At 33.9% G+C, this 23,005-nt stretch overlaps 1 protein-coding gene across 1 annotated transcript in view; it reads left to right on the plus strand.

The window, feature by feature from the left end:
* Positions 1-22,174, plus strand: part of LOC145313933 (uncharacterized) — a 48,377-nt gene extending 26,203 nt beyond the window's left edge. Inside the window, exons 2-5 of the mRNA XM_080153594.1 lie at positions 1,136-1,199; positions 1,800-1,865; positions 20,338-20,463; positions 21,085-22,174. Coding sequence (XP_080009720.1) covers positions 1,136-1,199; positions 1,800-1,865; positions 20,338-20,463; positions 21,085-21,153 — 325 coding nt within the window. The 3' untranslated portion in view covers positions 21,154-22,174. The remainder of the gene's footprint in view (positions 1-1,135; positions 1,200-1,799; positions 1,866-20,337; positions 20,464-21,084) is intronic.
* The last annotated feature ends 831 nt before the right edge of the window (positions 22,175-23,005 follow it).

The following is a 23,005-nucleotide window of genomic DNA, read 5'->3' on the forward strand; positions in this document are numbered from 1 at the left end:
CAAAGTTGGATTAAGAATTGATCCTGAAAATATGTAATATTTGCAAAAAAATATAAAATAAGAAAAATATGAAGAAAAAAACTTTTGAGAAGTAATTTGTACTGGAAATAGACATATGAATAGCGCACTATACAAATAAATATTAATATATTATTTCTATTAATATCTTTAATAAGCAAACATTTACAATTTATTTCTACATGCACAGCTGATAACGTTATAATAAAACATTGATAATTAATTTCCAATATGTATTTGAAACCGATTGATATACGCAGGAATGATTAAAACCGGTCCTCAGCTATATTGAAAAATAATGTATAGAATCGTATAACAGACAATTTCCCACTTATATTAAAATGAAAATCATTTTATCAGTACCAGTTATGCTAGGCCGGACCTTTGGCCACTCAGGGCTATCAAAACTGGTTTTAATATCCGTGAAAAGCTGTATATTATACGATGCAATGAATAACTATCACAAGTGTTGTAACCATTTTATTAATTATGTTTCAACTAGTCATACAGAAAGCGTAGTATAGTAAAGCAGGGATCTATAGGGATAAGACAATGGTCGATAATTGATGTACACTCATACAGGATGATACACAAAATTATCCTTTCTTTAGAGATTACAATTAGTATTTGAAACGTTTGAACACTCAACTAAATAAAACAACCCATCGAAATTCAATTAAAGTTTCCAAGGTTTTTAAGCCAATGAATAAGAAAACTTTAATATAACCCTTTGGGGTTAATAGTGTAACTTTACAGCCCAATGTCCCCTCCTTCCCTGAGAGTACAGGGTAAATTTGTGGAATTCAAAATTAAACATGACGCGCAAGGGTATTGTTTCAAAATAGATGAATAGTAACATGCTGTAAAGCTGTCATTTATAATAATTATTTAAATTTTTGTATAAAATAAACTGCACAAGTTAATTTAAAATAGACTTTTTGTACTAGTTTTAACTTAAAACATTTAGGTTAAGACCATTTTGGCCCATTAAATAGTTAACATACATTATAGGCAACTCATATCTATCCTGTGGGTAGCTAAACATCCTTGATCAGCCTAATATAAACCTAACCTATGACATAAATAAAAAGATTTTATCACAGTATTTTTATTTCAGGAAGTTGAATGAGCCATGTGACGCGGGTCTACTCACCCAACTCTACCATACCCATCATAACCAGGCAAGGGTTAGAGGATAAAATTTCGGATAAATTTAAGTGGAAGTGGATATGAAACAGTTATAGTGAATTAATTGGGTTTGATTGATTGATGGTCTCTTGTCTATGGACGAAAATCATAGACTAAAATTCATTTGTGACTGGTACTTTTTAAGGGCTCTAATTAATCTAATCCACTCTAGCCAGGCTATTCTTGAACATTTAATATGATGTTTATTTTTTAGGAGGGAGGGGACATTTGGCTGCCTAATACACAAGTCCCTAAAGTTAACGTTTTAGGGTATAGTCCCTTTTGTGGCAACGCCTCTTCAGGGGCGTTTTTTCGTATTTTCACAGTAACTTTTGCAAGGTTATTTTAGGTTAAATTAGGTTAGGTTATTGTCCTGCAGGGTCAGACAATTGGGCCCGTAGAGTTAGAACCCCCCGAAGGGGCTAGAAATATGGGAAAAGCTACTGTGAAAATACGAAAAAACGTCCCTTAAGAGTTGACTAACAACTTTGAGAATTTAATACTTGGAAAGGGAACATTTAGTTATTTAAAACATTCCCCTCGAGAGTTTTACTGTTATGTTAATATAGCCTTTAACCTTGTACAAAAATAAGGGGGCACAGCACAACAGTGACTTAGCCAGTGATCTCAGCAATGATGGCATCATACTATACATTGTGGTGAGTTAGTACATAGATAGATGTTAGATATATATATATAGATAGATAGATAGATAGATAGATAAATAGATAGATAGATAGATAGATAGATAGATAGATAGATAGATAGATAGATAGATAGATAGATAGATAGATAGATAGATAGATAGATAGATAGATAGATAGATAGATAGATAGATAGATAGATAGATAGATAGATAGATAGATAGATAGATAGATAGATAGTTGTTACCTTGAAAACGATTTATATAAAAGTATTGACTGTATGTATAAATGAATTTAGTAGAGTTGGTTGAATACAGACAAAAGAAAAAAGTTTATGTAAAATTTCTTTTGTTTTTTCTCCTTTTTCATTGAGTTCGGTATTTAAAAGTGAAGCTTTTCTGAATATTCTGCGTTAATTTAAGCATCTTATAATTGTACTATACATTCTAATTTTACCAAAAATAAATAATTTAATAGCTAGGAAAGGCATCAAATTTTTATATGATATGATCAGTTTTTTTTATTTTGATTGTTATAACGGGTATTTCTAAAAAGTTAGACACAATTATAAAGAATACCATCTGACTTAAATATTAGGTTGATCTATATTATGGCTGTTGTCATCCTTGTTTTTTTTCTTCAGATTAATGATATTTTTATTTTATATCTGAGAAAATTTAATTGTTTGAAACAAAACTTTGAGATAATAAAATTTTCTCAGACATATTATTTAACAGTGAAGTTAGTTTTTCTTTTCAAGTATATATAGAAAATCTTTGAAATGGGGTTAGAAAGTTTTTTTTAAACAATCTTTGCTTTAGACATTTTTAATTTACAGGAAAATACATTTACTTCACCTTTAAAGTTGCAAAATTGTTTGAAATTTTTTTATATAATAAAATGGGAACATTGAAAGAAAACGAAATAGCTGGTTTAGTCAAATTTTCACAGTAGCTTTTAAATTATGTTAGGTTAGGTTAGGTAAATATTTATGATTGCCCCGCAGGGGTATAAAATTTGCCCCCACAGGGGCTAGAAATAGGAGAAAGGCTACTGTGAAAATACGAGAAAAATCGCTACTTCGTTATCTTTCTATGATCCATAATATGTGTAAATACTGATAATTTTACTTTTAATCTAATTGAAATATTAACATAAAGTTGGGGTAAAATAGTTTTCCTTCAAATTATTATCCCTTAAAGGTACATCAATATATATTATGGAATTTGTAATATGATAACTTTAATAATCTTCTTTTATATGTAATACAAGTTTTGATAAGTTTGGAATAGTTATATATCGTATCGTATCATAGACAGCTTTCCTCGGATATAAAAATGAAAAATTATAAGATTAAAGCCCGGCCTAACAGAACTGGTATTAATTTTACTATTTACGTTTTAATATCCGTCCAAAATTCTCTGTAATTCGATACTGTACATGATTTTTCAGTATGGTTTAGAACCGGTTCTAATCCAGTGGATATTAATCGGTTTGGAAGTCATACTGGAAAGAATATTCTAATCATAAAAGTTTACTTATAATAAACCACATATTAGTTGGAAAGATTGTAGAAAACTTTTCATGGAATATGCTGATTATATAATAAAACCAGGACTCTAAAGCTGCAAGTTGAGAAGATGCTTTTAAGGTTGGCTCGGCGAAGGCTGCGGCTGCTTTTTTAAAAGTTTTTTGGGGATTTCAGGTTAACCTTTAGTTGTTTCCTAAATAAGAAAACAAAATTTGCGTTATTGACTATAGACCTTAGACGTCCAAGGGTGAAGGTAAGAGAGTTTGCCCCCCTCAAACTTTGAAACCCCTAATTTTAAATCCATCAAAATAAAAACTGGAGAAGGACATGCTTGTTTCCTATAATTAATTTGTTTTTTTTACTTTAGAGACCCTCTCTTGTTTAAAATAAATCCACTGTTTCTAACTCTATTTCTCAAACGTATGTAATATGATGAAAAGCAAGAAAAAGAGCGGCAAGAATATTAATGTTCTGTGTGCGTTTTAAAAGCAATGCTACTTAACAATTAGGAAACCTAATGGATTTTTTCAAAAAGGTAAAAAAAAATTTTTGAAAACTTATTTCTTGCTATGTAATCCTATAATATAAATTAACTAGCGGCTTCGCCCCTAGCCTCTAGGGGCTTTGCCCCAAGAGGTTTGATCAACTTAATTTTTCGTATTTTAGATTTAAAAAGAAAAAGTAAAATTTTTTTTTTTTTTTGGGGGGGGTATTTTCATTTTTTGGGGGGGTTGGGGGTGTCCCACCCCCCAAGAAAATAGCTTAAAACCATCACAGGACCGGTAGGTATATTCCCTGAAGAGTAGAGCCCAATCGGTTCAGTGGTTACTGAGATCTTAAGCTTCAGACGGACAGATAGACGGACAAGCGGACAGACAGACGGACAGACATCGTTCTACTTTGTATTATAGACAAGCTATTTTTTTGTCTGTAGCGAAGGATCTCGCTAACCGCCGAACCGATATGGTTCTTCTTTACAGTGAAGCCTCTTATAGGCTTTGAGATTATTTAAGGCTATTTATTTTTTAAACATAAGTATGGTTATGGTTTTAGGCTATTTTTCTGCCCTTTGAATATAGAGCCCCTAGATGCTGTTGGCGCAGCCGCTAGTATACATATTTATATTTGAATAAAGGGGGAGAGAGTGTTTTGGACAGTAAATTATACCGGTACCCAATTTTATGAACACATTCTCAAATTCTAAATCTTCATTGGTTGTTTCAAACTATCCGTGTAAAAACTTTTAACTAAAGGGGCAATTTCGTTTATCATCATTGAGAATGTAAAATATAGCAATTTGTCGTCCATACGTCTTTCAGTTTAGATTTTAGCTTTCCTCTTTGAATAACATTTCTCTGTTTACCATATGTGTGTGCGTGTGAGTTATGTGGTGTGTGTGTGTGTTAGCATATTTTTGTAAGATACTCGCCTAGTCCATTTAGGAAGATGGAAGAATAATAATTCAAAGACTCTATATTTATGTATAAAGAATCAGGATAGGAGGGAACATTGGACTGTGTTTCAAACTAGTCCCCAAAGTTTACTATAATGTTTTCTTATTCGTTCCCAACTTTGGGTACTTTTATTGAATTTGGATTGGTTGGTTCATGAAGTTGATTGTCCAAACGTTTCAACCACTTATTGTAATTCTACATAAGGGGTAATTTTGTGTATCATGATTGGGGATGTACAAAAATTAATATGATATTATCTTATCCCTTTATATCCCTGATACAGAATATATATATTTAGTATATAAAGTTTCATTTGGCGCTCTTGCTTTTAAAAGACACAGATCTTCTCTAGCTTTTTTTGAAATATTTTTCTAATTCAAAGATTTTAAAAAATGAACAATGGCAACTATCTATAATGGTTATATGTTATAGTGAGTTGACAGTACAATACGTTTAGTTAAAATAAACAAAACAAAGAATAGTTATTTCTTGTATCGTATTATAAACGGCTTTCCGCGGATATAGAATGTACAATTATAAGATTAAAACTAGTTTTTTTAGCCCCGTGGTGCCGAAGGCACCGGCTAAAAAAACTAGTTTTAATCTTATGATTGTACATTTCTATATTCGTAGAAAACTGGATATAATACGATGCTAGACATAGTTTTTTTGTATTCATGAGAACCGGTTCCTGTCCACCGGATTCAAATGAATACGAGAAAGATAATTAGGGAGCGAGTGAGTGAGATTCAATTGTAATTTGCCTTCTGAGGGAACTAGGAATTTATCCTGTATTTTTTATTTTTTTTCTTAGGTGGAGGTTGCACGATCTATATGTAACTCTATCCACGAGGTGTGCACCCTGTATCAACTTTAAGTGGGTCTTTTGGTATCAGCCAATAATGTCGGAAATATAAACACAACCAAGTCGCTACAAAAAAACAGCAAGCAAATTGCTATCAGACAGTAAGGTTCCCCCCAACTTGGGCCAGGTAGTTGTCTGGGTTATACATCTTTACTTATACATTTATGTATCAAACCTTATCAAATGATATGGTCTCAGAAAGAAAATTGCTTGAAAAATCTATAAAAAAATAAAAGATAAGATCATAAGAAGTTGTATGTTATATTATTAATGGTATCCAAACCAGGATGTACTTAAAGTAAAATATATAGCTCATTATATTTTTACTAGCGGCTTCGCCCCTAGCCTCTAGGGGCTTTGCCCCTAGAAAAAAATAATTTTCTGCACCAGCACCAGCAGCACCAGCTGCACCACCTGCACCAGCAGCACCAGCTGCACCAGCAGCACCAGGAGTATTTTTTTGGGGGGGTAAATTTTCATTTTTGGGGGGGTTGGGGGTGTCCCACCCCCCAAGAAAATAGCTTAAAACCACCACAGGACCAGTAGGTATATTCCCTGAAGAGTAGAGCCCATTCGGTTCAGCGGTTACCGAGATCTTAAGCTTCAGACGGACAGACGGACAGACGGACAGACAGACGGACAGACATCGTTCTACTTTGTATTATAGATTACGATCCCACTATTTATAATTAAAATATGTTTTTCTATTTCTTTGCTGGGAAAAGTTTCATTAATTCTAATTTTATTTATTATGTTATATTAGAGGATTTTCTACATCAGACATTTTTATTTTCATAGCTGCTTTTTTATACACTAGCAAATAAGATCTATAAAAAAAAACATGCACTTAGATATAAAAATTAAATAGCAAAAATCAGCCCAGGACCAATGTGAATCTTATATAAAAAGGAGAAATCAATCATTTCAGTTGTTATGCAAACAGACAAAAAACCTTACTGCCTTATATAATAGGATTATAGGATGATTTACAAGTTGGGTATAATTATCTTCTAAAAAATCATCCCGAAAGTTAGCAACACTTTTAAAAAGTTGATATACTTCATTTCCACGTGATTAATTCACACTGTGTGTGTTTGTGTCAAGTCACATGACACTGTGTGTGTTTGTGACAAGTAACATGACAATGTGTGTGTTTATGTCAAGTAACATGACAATGTGTGTATTTATGTCAAGACACATGACAATGTGGTTGTATGTAACATCTTTTCTTAGTAATTACAGCAAAAGCTTCAAAGTTTGACGCATAAAAGACATCAACATTATTAATACAGGGTGATTAAAAAATCATGTATGTCATCTAGATTGTTAAGTGATAAGAAAAAACGATAGTCAAAAATAGCCCCTCTCTTAATTAAAACCTTTGATGAAAAAGCTTGAACACCACTAGTTTATACCAATCAATCAAAATATCACAAAATTTCCTAAAGTATTACTTAAAGTCTAGTGTCCCCAACTATACACTATTGATTCATTCAAGTTAATATGATCTAAATATTAGATAGGGACTTAAATTTATATTATTAATATCTTTTATATACAATTCTATTTAGCGCAGCTATATTAAGGATAGGTCTGTCAACTATCAAATATTGGTTTCCTATTTTAAAAGTTCAAAACACTTTATTACTGTACAGCTTCTATTTTTTACAAATAACAAACAATAAACTTCTAATAAGTCCATAATGCAATTATTAGTCAATAGACAAGAAAATCACTTATTCGAATGAGGAAAGAAGGTAAAGTAGAAAAATGGCATAAAACCATCCTTAGACCTTTTGAATATCACCCTATATTGTGTAGTACGCATGTAACAAACTTATTGTTATTCTGCATAAGTGTCCAACAACATAATAAGTTAATGTCAAGAAACACATAATCAAAATAAATATATTTATCATAATAGTTATAAATGACACTAGGAGAAATTCAGGAATATAAATGGATAAGATAATTGATGGTTATCCTCATTGATGATACACAAAATTACCCCACATCTAGATTATGATTAGTAGTTTGAACTTACTGCACCAAACCATTAAAAATTTAATGAAAGTCCCAAACGTTGTTAAGCCAACTAGTAAGAAAATATTATTATCTAACTTTAGGGACTAGAGTCCTCCCCCTCCCTGGGAGAAAATACACAAATATTATTAAAGGTGGAAAACAATTAAAAAGGTATGAACTGTACATTATTATATTGTATAGGACTTGTCATTGTTTTTCATATTCTAAATAGGTTGAGAAGCTTCTTATAGGTCTTTTAGCTTTGTGTACATTATTTCAAGTGTCTATCTACTTTCTACTTTTCCCTATTTTATGTGGTTTCCTTTTTTTCAAATAATTTAAGATATAACTGTTTTTTTACTCTCTCTATCTAATTTCTAAATTTATAAATGCTTTGTATGGCTCTGATATTTTTCTTCCATTTATTTAGCTATGAAAAACTATGTTTTTACTACAAGATGTATAACCTTTTTCATACTATTGTGTGGAAATGTATACAGAACAAGGACTTTGACTTTTTTTACAAAGAAACAAGATATGAAAAGTAATATGAATGTTTTTAGAATTTAATTAAAATGGTCCTTAGCTTTAAAAGCCTTGCTAGAATGAGAATAAAAGCTCTTGTTGTACTTGTATTATCCTGATCTTGGTAAAAAATAAACTAAAATGAATAATATATATGTACAAAGTTTTAAAAATTCTTTCTTTCACAAGAAAAACAATAGCTACAACCCTCCCCCCCCCCCCCCCCCCTACTTTATATTCATTTGTTAGCATTATTCAAAGGAAAATCATAAAAAAAACTTTATTCTATATTTTAGGTATTGTATGAAAACTATTCCCCTCCCCCATGTTCACCTTCCGAATTGTACCTTAATTTTGATGTACTGAATTTTAGTTTCAGAAAGTGTACCTAGCATCCGCGTCTTATCTCAATATTTACTACCAGCTAAAAAACTTCCAAAACTTCCAAAAAAAAAAATCGAAACTTGAAAAATTTAAATTTTGAATGTATAATGTATAAATCGTTTATACATTATATTGCTTTTCCCTTTGACCGGAGTAGCTGAAAATAGCGTTTGCAATAATTGGGTTATCTGCTGTACACATATGGAAATTATTAAAGAAATAGACAATCCATTTTCAGCACATCTTAATTTTTTATAAGATAAGATAAGATTTATTTTCCTCAAAGGTACAACATATTTTATTAGATATATATTATAAATTATGTTACTATGCTTGATTTGTTTGATTCATCTGGTTTGTTGTGTTTGGTGCAGGTTAGATAATAATATACATAATAACAATTATTAAGTACCTAGCATGGAATTGGCCGAACTTCATCTCCACCTAGTTACCAGGCCAGTTTAAATTGAATGGAGACAATATTTTACAATAAAAATTCCATGCAACATTGTACCAGATAGTTGGCATAACCCTTTAAGGGTTGTGGAGCCACTGGTGTACTTTGACGCTTGCCAAGCCGATACAATGTTATATGTGCAAATAAATAATAATCTTAACAATGAAACAATATCTTGCTGTGTATTTCAGACATCCTCCTACTATCAGTTGCAACTTCTCCAAGCGTGAATTCGGAACAATTAAGGAACCAAAACCTCCATAAGGAGTCGCTATTCCCGTTGAGATCCCTTTTCAGCTCCAAATAGACAGTTTCCTTTATATCAAATTATTTTCATTATAGAGTGGAGTTTTGTCCGGGTTTTAAGGACATCTCCACACCAATAATTACAGGATAACGGCAAATTTCGCGATAACACTTGGTCCAATCCAAAAAATCCAAAAAAAAACCAAAGAAAAGTCCAAAAAAGGACAAGAATACCCTAATAATAATCATATCGTGTACTTAAGTGAACAAGGTGTAATGGTTGGTTTCGATTCCTACGGAATCTGATTTTTATTTTTGAGAATGGATATAAAAAATCCTAAGAATAGGTCATATGCGATTCCTACGGAATCTGATTTTGGTATTTTGATAATGGGAGTGTGTCCCTAAATATGTATGGTTCGATTCCTCCGGAATCTGATTTTTGTGTTTTGAGAACTGGTCACAGCATGGCTGTGAATGGGGCAACAAAATGGGAGAGGAAGAGGGGGGGGGGGAGGGGGTTTTAAGGGAAGGCGAAAACGTATCATTAATCCATTGATTCCACCCCTTTTTGAAGGTAAAAGGGTGAAAGTGGGTCATGTTAAAAAAGACTGTGGCGTGCTATTGCGCGCGTAATTTGGTTATAGCTTTGCTTTAGTGAGGTTTAAATCTTACTATTGTTTAGACACGAAATGTTCGGAGAGGAAGAATACCAACAAATGTGGCAGCCGCTACGCAATAGATTGACAATAACATATGAACGACTTCTCAATATAGTTAATGGTGACAATGTCAGTGACGAAGTACGTCGTGAGGTAGCCCGTCTTCTATACCAACAGGGTTATTTAGAAACCGAGTTGGCCCTCACACTATACAACCCAAACAAGGACATGGAGTTTCATGAAGCTAAATTGGGTGAAATTGCTGAGCGGATAACTGCTCAAGAGGGGGCCTGTCTCCAGCTATAGTTCCAGAAGTTGGCCATTTCCGGTTTGAACCAGTTACGGTCAAGTTCTCTACGACTTTATATACAAGATATCCGCAAAAATATCCGCAAAAACACCCGCGGAAATGTCCACATGATGTTCACAAAAATCAACAAAAATCAACAATGAATCAACAGAAAAAAACTGCAAAAAGTTACTGATATGGCTATTGAAATATAAAATTGTTTTTGAAGAATAATACAGTTTAGTTTTATCCAAAAAAGTAAAAGTATTAAAATATCATAAATTATCATAAATTCATTGATTTGTTTAATAAATCCTAGATATCTTGCTATGAACTTTTATTTTTTATGAAGGATGTATAGAGTAATAGGATGTCTGTTAATATTTCGCTATGGATTAATTTTCATTAGCATAAAAAAAAGTGAAGTGAGAAACTGGTTAAAATAAGGGAGATGGGTCAGGGAATTCAACAGGTTAGGGGGAGGAGGGGGGGAAAAAACTAGAAGGGGAGTGGTGGGTGGTTTGTGCGCGGCCGTGACTTCCAGCTAGACAGACGGAGCGGCGCCTATCGTTTGGTATATACTGGGGGGGAGAAAAATAGGGGGAGGGGGGAAGAGTGGTTTTCCGGTAAAGCACGGCAGAATAAAGCAAAAGAATAAAGCAAAAGAGGGGGCGGGGGGGAGACAATTGGTTGTAAAGCATAGGGGGAATACGCGGGAAATCGGAAGTAGGGAAAGTTATTTATTAATTAATAAGTTAAATTAAGATTGAATAATGTATGGTATTAAGACACAAGGGGGGTATAAATATGGGGGTGGGTAGGGTCAAAGTTCAATTGTCTCAGAAATGTCAGATCAAGAAGAGGAAGTTGGACAAGGCCAAGGTGCTTTACCGGATGGGGCGCCGGAAGTTCCGGAGGAGGCTGGAGGAGAAGAAGATGTTCCCCTCCAAGACCAGGTGCAGGAGCTCATCGCCATGTTGAACTCAAGCGATGAAATCGATGATCCTGCACCCGTGCACGGCGTCCAGCAGCTGCTGAACCTCGCGGCAGTGCCTGATCTACTCCCATTTCCGGGGGTAGACAGGCGCTGTCTGGACCTCTGGTTTATGGTCAAGAGGAGGTTAATGGGCGTCGTGTACGAGGGCGACAGACTTATGTGGAGGAGATTCCGCCAAGATGCCATCGATGAGGAGATCCTCCGCATGATGTACTCCAACTATGGGTTAGTCGTGAGGCTAATTTCAGTAATGCCCACGTACGCCCGCTCCTTCCAGGCCAACATGGATTCCATCGCCACCATGGACCGCTTGGTCACCGTCCAGCAGGACCTTGTGGAGGAGCTCCTCCAACAGGAACCCGACGACGTCGATGACTCCAGCGACTACGACGAGTAGATGGCTATGCCCACTACATGAGCTTAACCAGTCCAGTCAGCGATAGTCATATATTAAACAAAATTTTCGATATCTAAATTTGAATAAATAAATATATTTTTGGTCAAAATTATGAAAAAACTTTGTTATTTTTTTATTAGATAAAATAGAGGTAGAGGTTGCGCGATTCGTTAGTTGCTTGATAAAAAATATATAATATAATAGAAGAAGTCAAAGTCAAAATATAAAATGTAAAATGAATAAAGTGGATAAGAAACAAACTATGCTAAAGCTACTCTATACATAGGTATGTATGTCGGTTCCTACGGAACCTACTCGTTGAGATTTGAGGTTAAAGAAATGCTGTTTTATTATTTTTTTGGTATAGAAATTAAGTGCTTACAAAAAGTCGAGGGCTAAAGATACGAATAGAAACTTAGTTAGAACAAAAAATTGTTAAATAGAGGAAGAGAAAAAATAAAGTATTTGCTTTTTTTTTAAGAAAGTAAGTAATAAGTAAGTAAAATATCTTTCTTGAGAATAATTTTATTATCAATCAGTTTAATTTCAAAAATAAAATATTTGCTTTTTTAAAATATTTGCTTTTTTAAAACTCAATCTTGTTTAGGTAATAAGTAAAACATTTTTTCTTAAAAATATTTTTATTATCAATTAGTTTAATTTCAAGTGGAAGGTTGTTGAATATAGTTGGGAAAGAGTTAAGAGGGGCGTGCAGGAGAAAGTTTCTATTGGTGCCCGGTTCGTAAGCAAAGTTGTTCCTGTTCCTAGTGCCATACGTATGTCTGTCTTGAACAAAATTCCAGGTGTTTTCGAAAATTTTGGGAAAATTGCCTAATTTATAGGCGTGCATAAATTTACAAACATTGAATTCAATTAACAGGTTAAATGGAAGTATGCCATTAGATTTAAAGAATTCAGCTGTGTGAGCTCTGCTAGGTAAATTTTCGATTATTCTAATGGCTTGCTTCTGCAACTTAATGATTGGTGCTAACAGATACATAGGACAGGCAGTGAACAGGAGACAACAATATTCGATATTCGACTTAATATAAGAAGAATAGAGTAGCTTTAAGTGTTTCTTGTCCAACAAATGACGCATTACTTTCATACTATAAATTATTTTAGAGACTTTGCTATAGACTTTTTCAAGATGATAAGAAAACTTCATTTTCTCGTCCAATTGAATTCCCAAGTGTTTGATACTACCCTCATTGGTACCGCTCACAAGATCCAACTTAGTGATTTTTGACTCATCATTTTCGTTATGATTATTCATGTTTACATAGACTTCAAAGTTGGTCTTAGCGGCGAGCTCAGCGGGGGTGAGTATCTCACGGGGGGAGGAAAAGACCATACATTTGGTCTTGCGGGGGTGAATAAGAAGTTTATTGGCATTGTACCATTGGGTCAGTCTGGGGACAAGCTCCTTTGCAAGGTTGATCAATTGTATAATATTCTGCTTTTCAATGAAGCCCACTGCGTCATCAGCAAAGAGATTGATTAGGATCTCTTCACTGCATGAAACAAGGTCATTGATAAAAATCAAAAAAAGAATTGGTCCCAGGACTGACCCCTGAAGTACGCCAATGATAATGAATTCAATTGTGGAGGAGAAAAGGCCCTTAAAATATACACGCTGTTTCCTATTTGCATAATAACTACGGAACCAATCAAGTGCAACCCCCCTTATCCCTGAATTCTCCAGTTTGCTAAAAAGGATGTCCCTATTTATCATGTCGAAACACTTCCTTATGTCCAAAAATATGGCCATACAGGAAGTGTCTCGACTGAGTGCTTGGGTGATCAATGTGCTTAAGTTCAATACATTGTGAAAGGTTGAGATTCCTTTCATGAAGCCAAACTGGCGGTTGCTAAAAAAAGACCGATCTTCCAAGAACTTAACCAGCGTTTCACAGACATATTTTTCAATGGGCTTGGAAAAGTTGTCAATGAGTGAAATTCCTCGATGATTATCTGCCTCGCTGAGTGAACCTGATTTGTGAAGGACAACTATTTTGGAAGTTTTCATTTTTTCAGGAAAAGTGCCATTTTGAAGTGATAAATTATAAACATGTGTTAAGGGAGTGGCAATGGTATCAGCACAGCGAGACAGAACATACATCGAGACATCATTTATGTCTGTGGAACGCTTAGGTTTAATACTACGAATGATATTAATAACCTTGAAGGGGTACAATGGCTCAAAGAAGAGGGAATCTTGACATGGGGGTGGTAAATATTCAAAGAAATTTTTGGGGGTGGAAGGAATTTCAGGCCTTAGGGAAGACCCAATCTGACTAAAATAACGATTAAATTCATTAGCTATTTCTTGGTCATTTTCAATTTTGTTTGGGCCTACTTGAAGGTATGTGCACTCAGGGGAAGATTTACTAAACCCAATGACTTCCTTTAGGGTTTTCCAGAGTTTTTTCCCATCCCCGTTTGCATCTCTTATTTGTTGTCTGTAATATTCAATCTTTGCTCTTCTCACTTGCCTATTGTAATTATTCCTATAGACATTGTAAATACTTTCATTTTCAATTGTTTTGTCTTTTAAAAAGTTGCTGTACAAAATATCTCTATGCAATCTACAACGCAATAAAAAGTCTGACATGAAAGGCTGCTGAGGCTGGGTACGTTTGTTTTTTCGTTTTTTTCTAACTGGACACTTTTCATTATAAAGTCTCAAAAAGGTTGAAATAAAGTTATCATAAGCAATGTTTGTGTTGTCTTGGTTTAAAACGTGATTCCAGTTAGTGTGGTAGAGTGCATAGTTTAAGGCATCAAAGTTTTCATCATTCAATTCTCTTTTTTCAAAGAAATCTGGAGGTTTGGGTTTATTTACTCTGTCTATTCGGAATGAATTAATAATTGGCAAGTGATCGGAGATTTTTGAAGTTAAGACAAAGGAAGACATTAGGTTTTGAATAAAGTTACCTACCCCGAATAAATCAAGAAGGGTTGCAGTGGTTCTAGTTACTCTAGTAGCTCTGGTAACGGTATTTATGATACCGTTAAAGGAAAAAGACTCAATAATTCTCATGGAGTTGCTATTTATATTATTTATTTTGAAAAGATCAAAATTGAAATCTCCTACAATGAAGTATGGTATGCTTAAAGCTGCTATTCTATCAATCAGGTCCAAAAAAAGTTCAAAAAATTCTTCTATTTCAGCACTACTCTGATTGGGTGGCCGATAACAGTTTAGTAAGCAAAACTTTAGTCCATTGTGGGAAATTTTTAAGCAAATAGATTCAAGAATATTTTCTTTAAATGAAAATTTATCAAATAGTTTATCTACTTTATAATATTTGCTTACTAGAATACCCACCCCTCCCCCCCTACTTTTTGTGCGGAGTTTAACATGCCAATCGTAATTATTAATTCCATAGCAATCCATATTTACATCCTTATTCAGCCATAATTCTTGAAAACACAGAACATTTAAGTGGATATCATGTTGTCTAAAGAAGTCTACAGTGGAGACAATATCATTGTATTTAGAATGTAATGACTGACAATTAATACTAAAAATATTGAGAAGGTTTTCATTGAATGTTTTCAGTTTCTGTACGATACCTTGTTCACTTGAAAAAACGCAATTTATTCCGAATTCGTTCTCAAAATCGTTAAAGTAGTCGCCGTAAATCGGATTCATAAGATTTAGACCAATGTTATCGTTTAAGTTACCGTAATCCTGGTTAATCTGATCATTAGGGAGGTTTGTCATAGCAGAGCTGGTCCAGGAGCACCGCAGGAGGAATCGTCTTAACATCAAGTATGGACATCTGAAACACAGTAGATATTAGTGGACAAATAAAAATAGGTAATATACAATATATTATCGTTAAAGCGAAAAAAATTACCATATTTACTATGGTTATTCCGATAGCGTTTAGTTTATGTGTGTGTTGGGGGTGGCAACACATTTCAAGCTAGTTTAGTTCCCCCTACTCATTTTCATACAAGTTCCAAGTATTTTATATGCTAATCAGCAGAAAAATAAGAAAAATAGATTGAAATTAATATGCTATGTTGGCGTTCTAACAAGTTGGGTAATATTTAATATTAATATTATAATAATATAGAGTTTACGTGGATATAAACATTAAGTTTTTCGAAATAAATCACTTTGTAAATGAATTTAAAAATGATGATAATAATTTTGTTAAGTACCTTTTTTTCCGACGTATAAGATACTTAACCTCATGATGTGATTACCGCCTTTGTAGCTTTGCTTTGCTTAGCTTTGTTGGCGGTGTCTCTAGCTTTGGCCCTCGTGGCCACAGGATCAGAAGGTGCTGAGTCAACGACAGGGGCAACAGGTACAGAAGGTGCTGAGTCAACGACAGGGGCAACAGGTACGGAAGGTGCTGAGTCAACGACAGGTGTAGATGCGGCAGATGCGGCAGACGTGGCGGCAAGTGCGGCGGTGTGTGTGGCGGTAGGTACGGCAATAGATGCCGCAGGTACGGCGACAGACACGGCGGCAAGTGCGGCAGACGTGGCGGCAGATGCGGCGGCGGTCACGGCGGCAGGTGCGGCGGTGAGCGCGGCGGCAGGTGCGGCAGTGAAATCAGCTGTAGCGGCGGCTGCGGATGCGACGGCGGCAGGTACTGACTGTGTGGGCTGTGCGGCTGGTGCAACGGCTGTATGTGCGGCGGTTGCGACGGTTGCGGCAGAGTCTATGGGAGGGAACACAGCTAGGTTCCCAAGAGCTGGGGCAGGGGCAGACGTTAAATTATGTTGAATCGTGCTGGAAGGGTGGGCTGTGATCGTACTAAACTGTCTTGGGAAGTCATCCTCTGTTAAGTCAGCCTGATTAGAGAAGAATGTTTTCCTTTCCTCAGGCGCTAGCTTGTTGAAACAAAGGATAGGCGGTGCCTCTGACAGAAAAAAATCCTCGCTTCCAGGTATGGGTTGGGCCATTTCCTTCAGGTCTTTGCCAAACGGGTTAAGGCAGCGTATCCAGCGGCTGCCGTTCTTGAGCTGAAATTGGACATGTTGGCCAGCGACTTTGGCCCTCGAAATCTGGTTTGTGGCATACACAAAGGTCATGGTCTTCCTGTTGAGGTCGGACATATCTTGCTTCGCCTGGACTAACCTATTGGGGAAGAACGGGACCGGTGACGCGTTGTTCCTGGGATTGAACCTCTTGATCTCGGCGTTGTAACGGTCAAGCACAGCCTTCTTATTGTTCATCCACGCGTCGAGGTAGGATCTAGACATAAAACGAAAAATAAAAACGGGGATCTGGCCCTTTGTATATGGGAGCATATGGGCACGCTCGACGATATCACAAAAATGTGAGGGAATATATTCTAATTCTCCACGTTTAAGAGCGGCTTCAAGGGTGGGCCTTATAATGTTTCTAAATATGATAAACTCTGTAATATTTTCACGGCTCCACGGCTGCTGAAAATTCACTATTCTACAACTCCAATCGCGGCACCTTTGCTCTCTTATCGAGTTTTGTAGAAGTTGAAATTTGACGAAATTTTCTCTCGACGATTCAATAGAGTTTAAATAGTCTTTTTGTTGTGTAATCGTGGTCCTAATCGCTTTTTGTTCACTTGCAACAGATTTAGCATCTACGAAATTTTCTATACCTTCGATAGATTGAATTTTAACATTTAAATCTGAGACTCTCAATTTAATATCGTTTATTTCGGTTTTATGACTGGCAAAAGTACTATGAATAAGCTCATCCCTTACCTTAGCTATATTCGCATCGTATTCTTTAAACTTAACATCCAAAGCAGCGTCCAAATTTGTTTTAAACTTTGACCAATATTCTGGGTTGTCACACGTACTACAGGCCATGATGAAGTGAAGATGGCGGAACCGAGGGTGCTGAGTGAGTGTGGGTCAGCTGACCAATGGTGGGACGCGAAAAAATGTTAGCCAATGGGAGAGCTTATTTGTCGGGAGTACTTTGCGCCGGTAAAAATGTTGCCAGACCGATAAATTATCATAAAATTATCAAAAAAAAATTTGAGAGTGTTTTCACCAAAAATTGTTCATTAAGTTAAAGCGATTAGGTTACACATAAGTTAAAAAAAAACTTTTAATTCATTAATGTTTTATTTTCACTTTTTTTGTGTTAACAATTGACCGATACGTTAACACATACACATTGCCAGGCCTAAATACGAGGTGCCCTCTGGCTACAGTGTCTTCCCTTTCCTCCAACTGCGGAGTGACCACGGGCAGTGGGGAGAGGGGAACTAGTTGAGAGAGAGGGGGAAGGTAGAACTGAGCTTAACACATGGGGTAGGGCGGGGGAGAGCTTGCTAAATGCGTGTGCTCAGCCCGACTCTCTGAACTAAACTAAACTATGAATCCTTTGACCGCCAGGATGGAAAGATGCAAATTTTATCATGTTCAGTAATTGTGCAGAAGTAAAAAAATCTAAAATTTAGCCATAGTCCTAATCAAAAATAAAAGATGAGGTAAGGTTTAGGGAATAGCCTTTTTTAAGAATAAATGATTTTAACCAGAGTTTTGTAGGAGATGACTGTATCAGGAAGCAAATGTTTTATCTAATAAAAAAGTTTACTCAATTTTATGCAAAAATAGGAAAATAAAGTTTGTGCTGCTATCATAAACTTTGAAGCATCATCTTGTTAAACTTTAATATTTCATACTCGCACGAACATTTTTATATTTACATTTTTAAACAATGCAATTTATCATTTTCATAAAAAAATACAAAGGTTAAAACACACATTGAAGACTAAAAACTAAAAAAAGGTGAAAAAAAGTTCTAAAATCAATGGAATTATATTTGCTTTTATTGAACAATAATTTGCTAGTAGTCAAGCTTTTATCATCAAGGTACAAAATCTTACATTTTTAGAGATTTAGAAATAAAGATAAGGACCTATAAAACGGACAGAGTAAAGGTTGTTAAAAATATTGTGTAACATAAAATAAAGTGTTGGAATTTAATTAATTCAGTATTTAAAACTGTATACATACATTTTGAAAGTTCTTATTTGTTTAAGCTAATACATGTACATATCAGTTTAATTTTAAAGAATGACAATTTGAATAAATTAAAAGTTTTTGAGGAAAAGATCTCAAAAGTTTTTGTCCACCTTTCCAAATATCTTAAATCTTAAAAAGTTTTTGTTCTACTCTACATACTTTCTCTTTCTCTTTCTTTTTATTCTTACAAAAAGATAATTCAATAATTGTTATAAAATAAGGTATTATAATGAATAATCTGATTATGTTTTAGTTAAAACTAACGCTTCTATTTAGGGCTTTGCAGCGGCGACTAAGCTTTAATTTTCAATTGTTTTGAAAAGAGGGATTACCATATTTGGATTAGGTTTAAACTTCGAACTATTTTTGAAATTGTAAAGGTTGACTTCCCTGCGGTTTACAGGCGGCTTACGCGCGTCTGCCGTGCTCTGCCAAAACACATACAAAATTTAAGGATACTAGATAACATAGCTATAAGCATTTTTGCCAATTTTTTGTCACAAAAAGTTAAATTTAAGTCAACTCCTGGCATTTAAGCTTATCATGTCAGTTCTATAAAAGATTAATACAAATTTAAACGCAAAAAACTTTGTTGCATTAATAATAAAATGTGTAAAAAATGTAGCCATTAAAAGTTTTGATTAAAGTGTTGAAAACCTGGGAGATTCAGGGAGTGAGGGAACATTGGGCTGTTTATTATACTAGTTCCCAAAGTCTAATAACAACGTTTTCTTATTCGTTTGCTTTACAACCTTGTGGACTTTTATTTAATTTTGATTGGTTGGTTCATTTACGTAGGCGTCAAATGTTTCAGCCACTAATTATGATTTCAAAAGGGGTAATTTTCTGTATCATCATTGGGGATGTACATCAATTTAACATCCATTGTCTTATCCCTTTATATCCCTGCGTTGTGGTGCACTTTATGCATTTTTAATTTAGATAACAAGTGGTGGATCTCATTAATCTGAAACATGAAATATTATATTTAAACAAGCACATTCAATTGCTTCCTAAAGTTAATTACAAATTATAATTAATTGCGGATAGATTTAAGTTAAAATAAATTACCAATGGCAGGCCTGTATTCATTTTAATTGACCAAAGGTAGGCCAGTATGACGACATTTCTTTCAATGCACTATGAAAAGCTTCATTTAAATTACTTCTATAGAATAATGTAGGTAAAACGACGAAGCCCATTTTGTTTTGAATTTGTATCACTTTTGAAAAGTGCGACTCCAGTTACGTCATATTTTCTTTCTCGAAAAAGGGAAGGGGGGAAAAAAATCTCTTCAAAAGAGATGGGGAAAACCCCCTTTTCTCTCATCTCTTTTTTCTTCCCCCCTTCCCTTTTTTTCTTTCCCCCTTCCCTTTTTTTCTTTCCCCCTTCCCTTTTTCGGGAAATAAAAATATGACGTAACTGGAGTCGCACTTTTCAAAAGTGATACAAATTCGGAACAAAATGGGCCTCGTCAGGTAAAACTGATTTTTTAAAATTCTAACTATAGTAGGTTTAACAAAAATATCTTTTTAGAGTATTTTTATCAAAGAAGGTTAACTTTAATGTGTAGATTTTAAAATTCGTCCATGAATGGAATCTTTGACATTTTTGTTTAACTTTATTTATGAAAAAGACAATAAAATTAAACACACCTTTTTTCAGGTGATTGCATTATTCTATGTGAGCGTGGTGGTTGTGTTGGTGTTGACTTCACTGAGGCAAAAGCGGATGCGGGCAGCCAACTATGGTGGCGAGAAGCGGTCACAGGTTGTCCAATGTACACATCAGGTATGACAATTTTTACAGTAAGGCAAGGAAGCATTGGAAAGTGACATGTGTGACGTCATAAAAATGCGTCTAAACAGGAAGGATGAGAGGAAAAGTAGAAAAAGGAAACCATTAAAAAAAGAGATTGTTAAAAGACGTATTTTTATGATATCACACATGTCACTTTCCAAAGCTTCTAGGACAAGGAATACCTTTGGAAATGGATGTAGAATATACGTGGATGTTATGACAGGGGAACAATTGTCATAAAGGTAGCTTGCTAATATAGAATTGGTCAGTTCATTTATCCAGTAGGAGGGAAAGGGATGGAAGTAGGGAATCGTTATTTCAGCCCACCCCAAGTTTCACTTTTCTTGGAAACATAAGAATCGGGTGAAAGATTCAAGTAACAATATATTGATTCTTTTTGAATGGACAAAGAAAAGGTCCCTTAAAAAATATTGTACATATAAGTTTGCCAGTTTCAAAAATATCCTATGACAATTTATGTTCTTTAATTGTGGATATAGTTAAAGCCTTATCAATGAACTGTTTTAAAGATATTTAATTAAACAAAGCCTAACACACATTAGCAATTAACTTAGGAAATTGAAAATAAAACCTTCATATTTGATTTCCTAGGGAGTTGTGAGCACAAAAGTAATGGATCCAACAGAGGAAGACGAAGACGACATTGCAGAACATGTCTGAAAATTGCGGCTATTTGCGCTTTTATACACCATCGTTCCTCCCGGATTTTTTCATACAACTTCCTATTGATGAAAACCACCAATGAAAAAAAGAAGTCTTTGTGCATTTGAATTTGAATTTAACAAAATCATTATTTTTTAAGTTTTGTTATTAAAATACATGATGTTCATATTTCTACAAAAAATAGAATTCTGAAAATTATCTATGAATTTTGTTAAAAGTTTTCCTGTTATTCTGTATAGTTTTGATACATTTTTCCACATTAAATTGGATTATTTTGCATTTTTCGGAGGAAAAAACATTCTTTTCTTAATTAAGAGAACATTTGTTTGGTTTAGACATTTTCTTTCAGTTCTACAGGATCTTTTTTGAAAAATTTTTGTTTTCGCAAAAAAAACATAATAAACCAAATATTTATTATTTTATTTGATTGATTCGAGAAATAAAGATAGACAAACAAACATTAAGTTTAGTGTTGGAATGATTTATTGTTTGAATGATAGTAAGCAAACAATCATTATGCAGCTAGGGTTTTGAAAGATCTATTCATCACGTAAGATAAATTTCTCTCTCAAAAAACTAACACAATCAGTTTTAACTTTTAACATTTATTAAATTGCAACTAATTCCAACAAAAAAAAAATAATCAATATTTCTTTCAAAACATTTGCTGTAATAACTGTGTAAACATTAACACCATATCTATGACCCATGTCTGTAAAAATATATGATTATTAGAATCCTATTAATATTTATGTTGTGAATAAATTATAAGAATTATAGTTGAGTACCTGTGCCCAGAAAAAAAAATAATTTGTCCACTAATTTTTGTTAAAATATTGAAAAATCAAAAATATGAACCTTTTTAAGAGAACTAAAACTAAATCATTATATTCCAAAATTGAATTATCTTTTAATAGATTTATTAATGTACATATTTATGTAGAGTAAGAACTCATTGGGCCATTTGTGATTAAAAATTCCTTTAACATTATATCAGAATAAATTTCTATTGTCCAAACCAGCTTTCTTTATTGTCCATAGAATTTAGTTTGGTAAGCAATTCTATAAATATATTTTGGGAATCTCTATTAATATATAATTTACTTTTTACGGTTTGTAAAAATTCCTTTGATCTAAGAGCATCTAATGTAAATCATACTTTGTTTTTTAGTCTGTTTTGGAGAGAGATATCTTAATTTTGTATGCTCCAATAAGTATATACCCTATGAATCTTTTAGTCAGTATTTCAGTACAAATAAAAAATAAGAATAACATCTCAAAAGTTGCCAAAATATTCCTTTTCAACATGAAAATTCAAGCTGTTTGCTACTAGGGAAGCAACTTGTTAGCAAAATAATACATATCTAATGTTTTGTTGTAGTCAAACATACAAAAACAAATAATACATATGCTTTGGAACCAAATTAGTGATATTTAAAATAGCCTTAAATAAAAAGTCTATCAAATAAATTTAACGTTATGAAGCCTTCAATAATAATTGTTTATTTTGATTAACAAATAAATTAAAGTAAATTACAATGACAAAACTATACCAAAGAATTAATTATCATTTGAACACAGATACAACTTTTGTAAGAAAAAAAGCTTATAGACCTAATAATATGTGTTTATTAATAGTAAAAAAGAAAGAAAAAAAACAAATATGATAGACATATAAACTTTCTGGGAAATAGTAATAGAGTTGCTTCACTTAGAAAACTGTATCTTGTACTTGCAGGAATCCTCATGCATGGTTTAATATCAATCAGACAATTATAATTTGCCTAAATTATTAGTTAGGAGGTACAACTTGTAGTAAAGCTACGATTATACAAATTCTCTGTTTTTC

This window comes from Acartia tonsa, chromosome 3, assembly GCF_053477335.1.
Source record: "Acartia tonsa isolate MP-2025a chromosome 3, ASM5347733v1, whole genome shotgun sequence".
Taxonomy (NCBI): Eukaryota; Metazoa; Arthropoda; class Copepoda; order Calanoida; family Acartiidae; genus Acartia; species Acartia tonsa.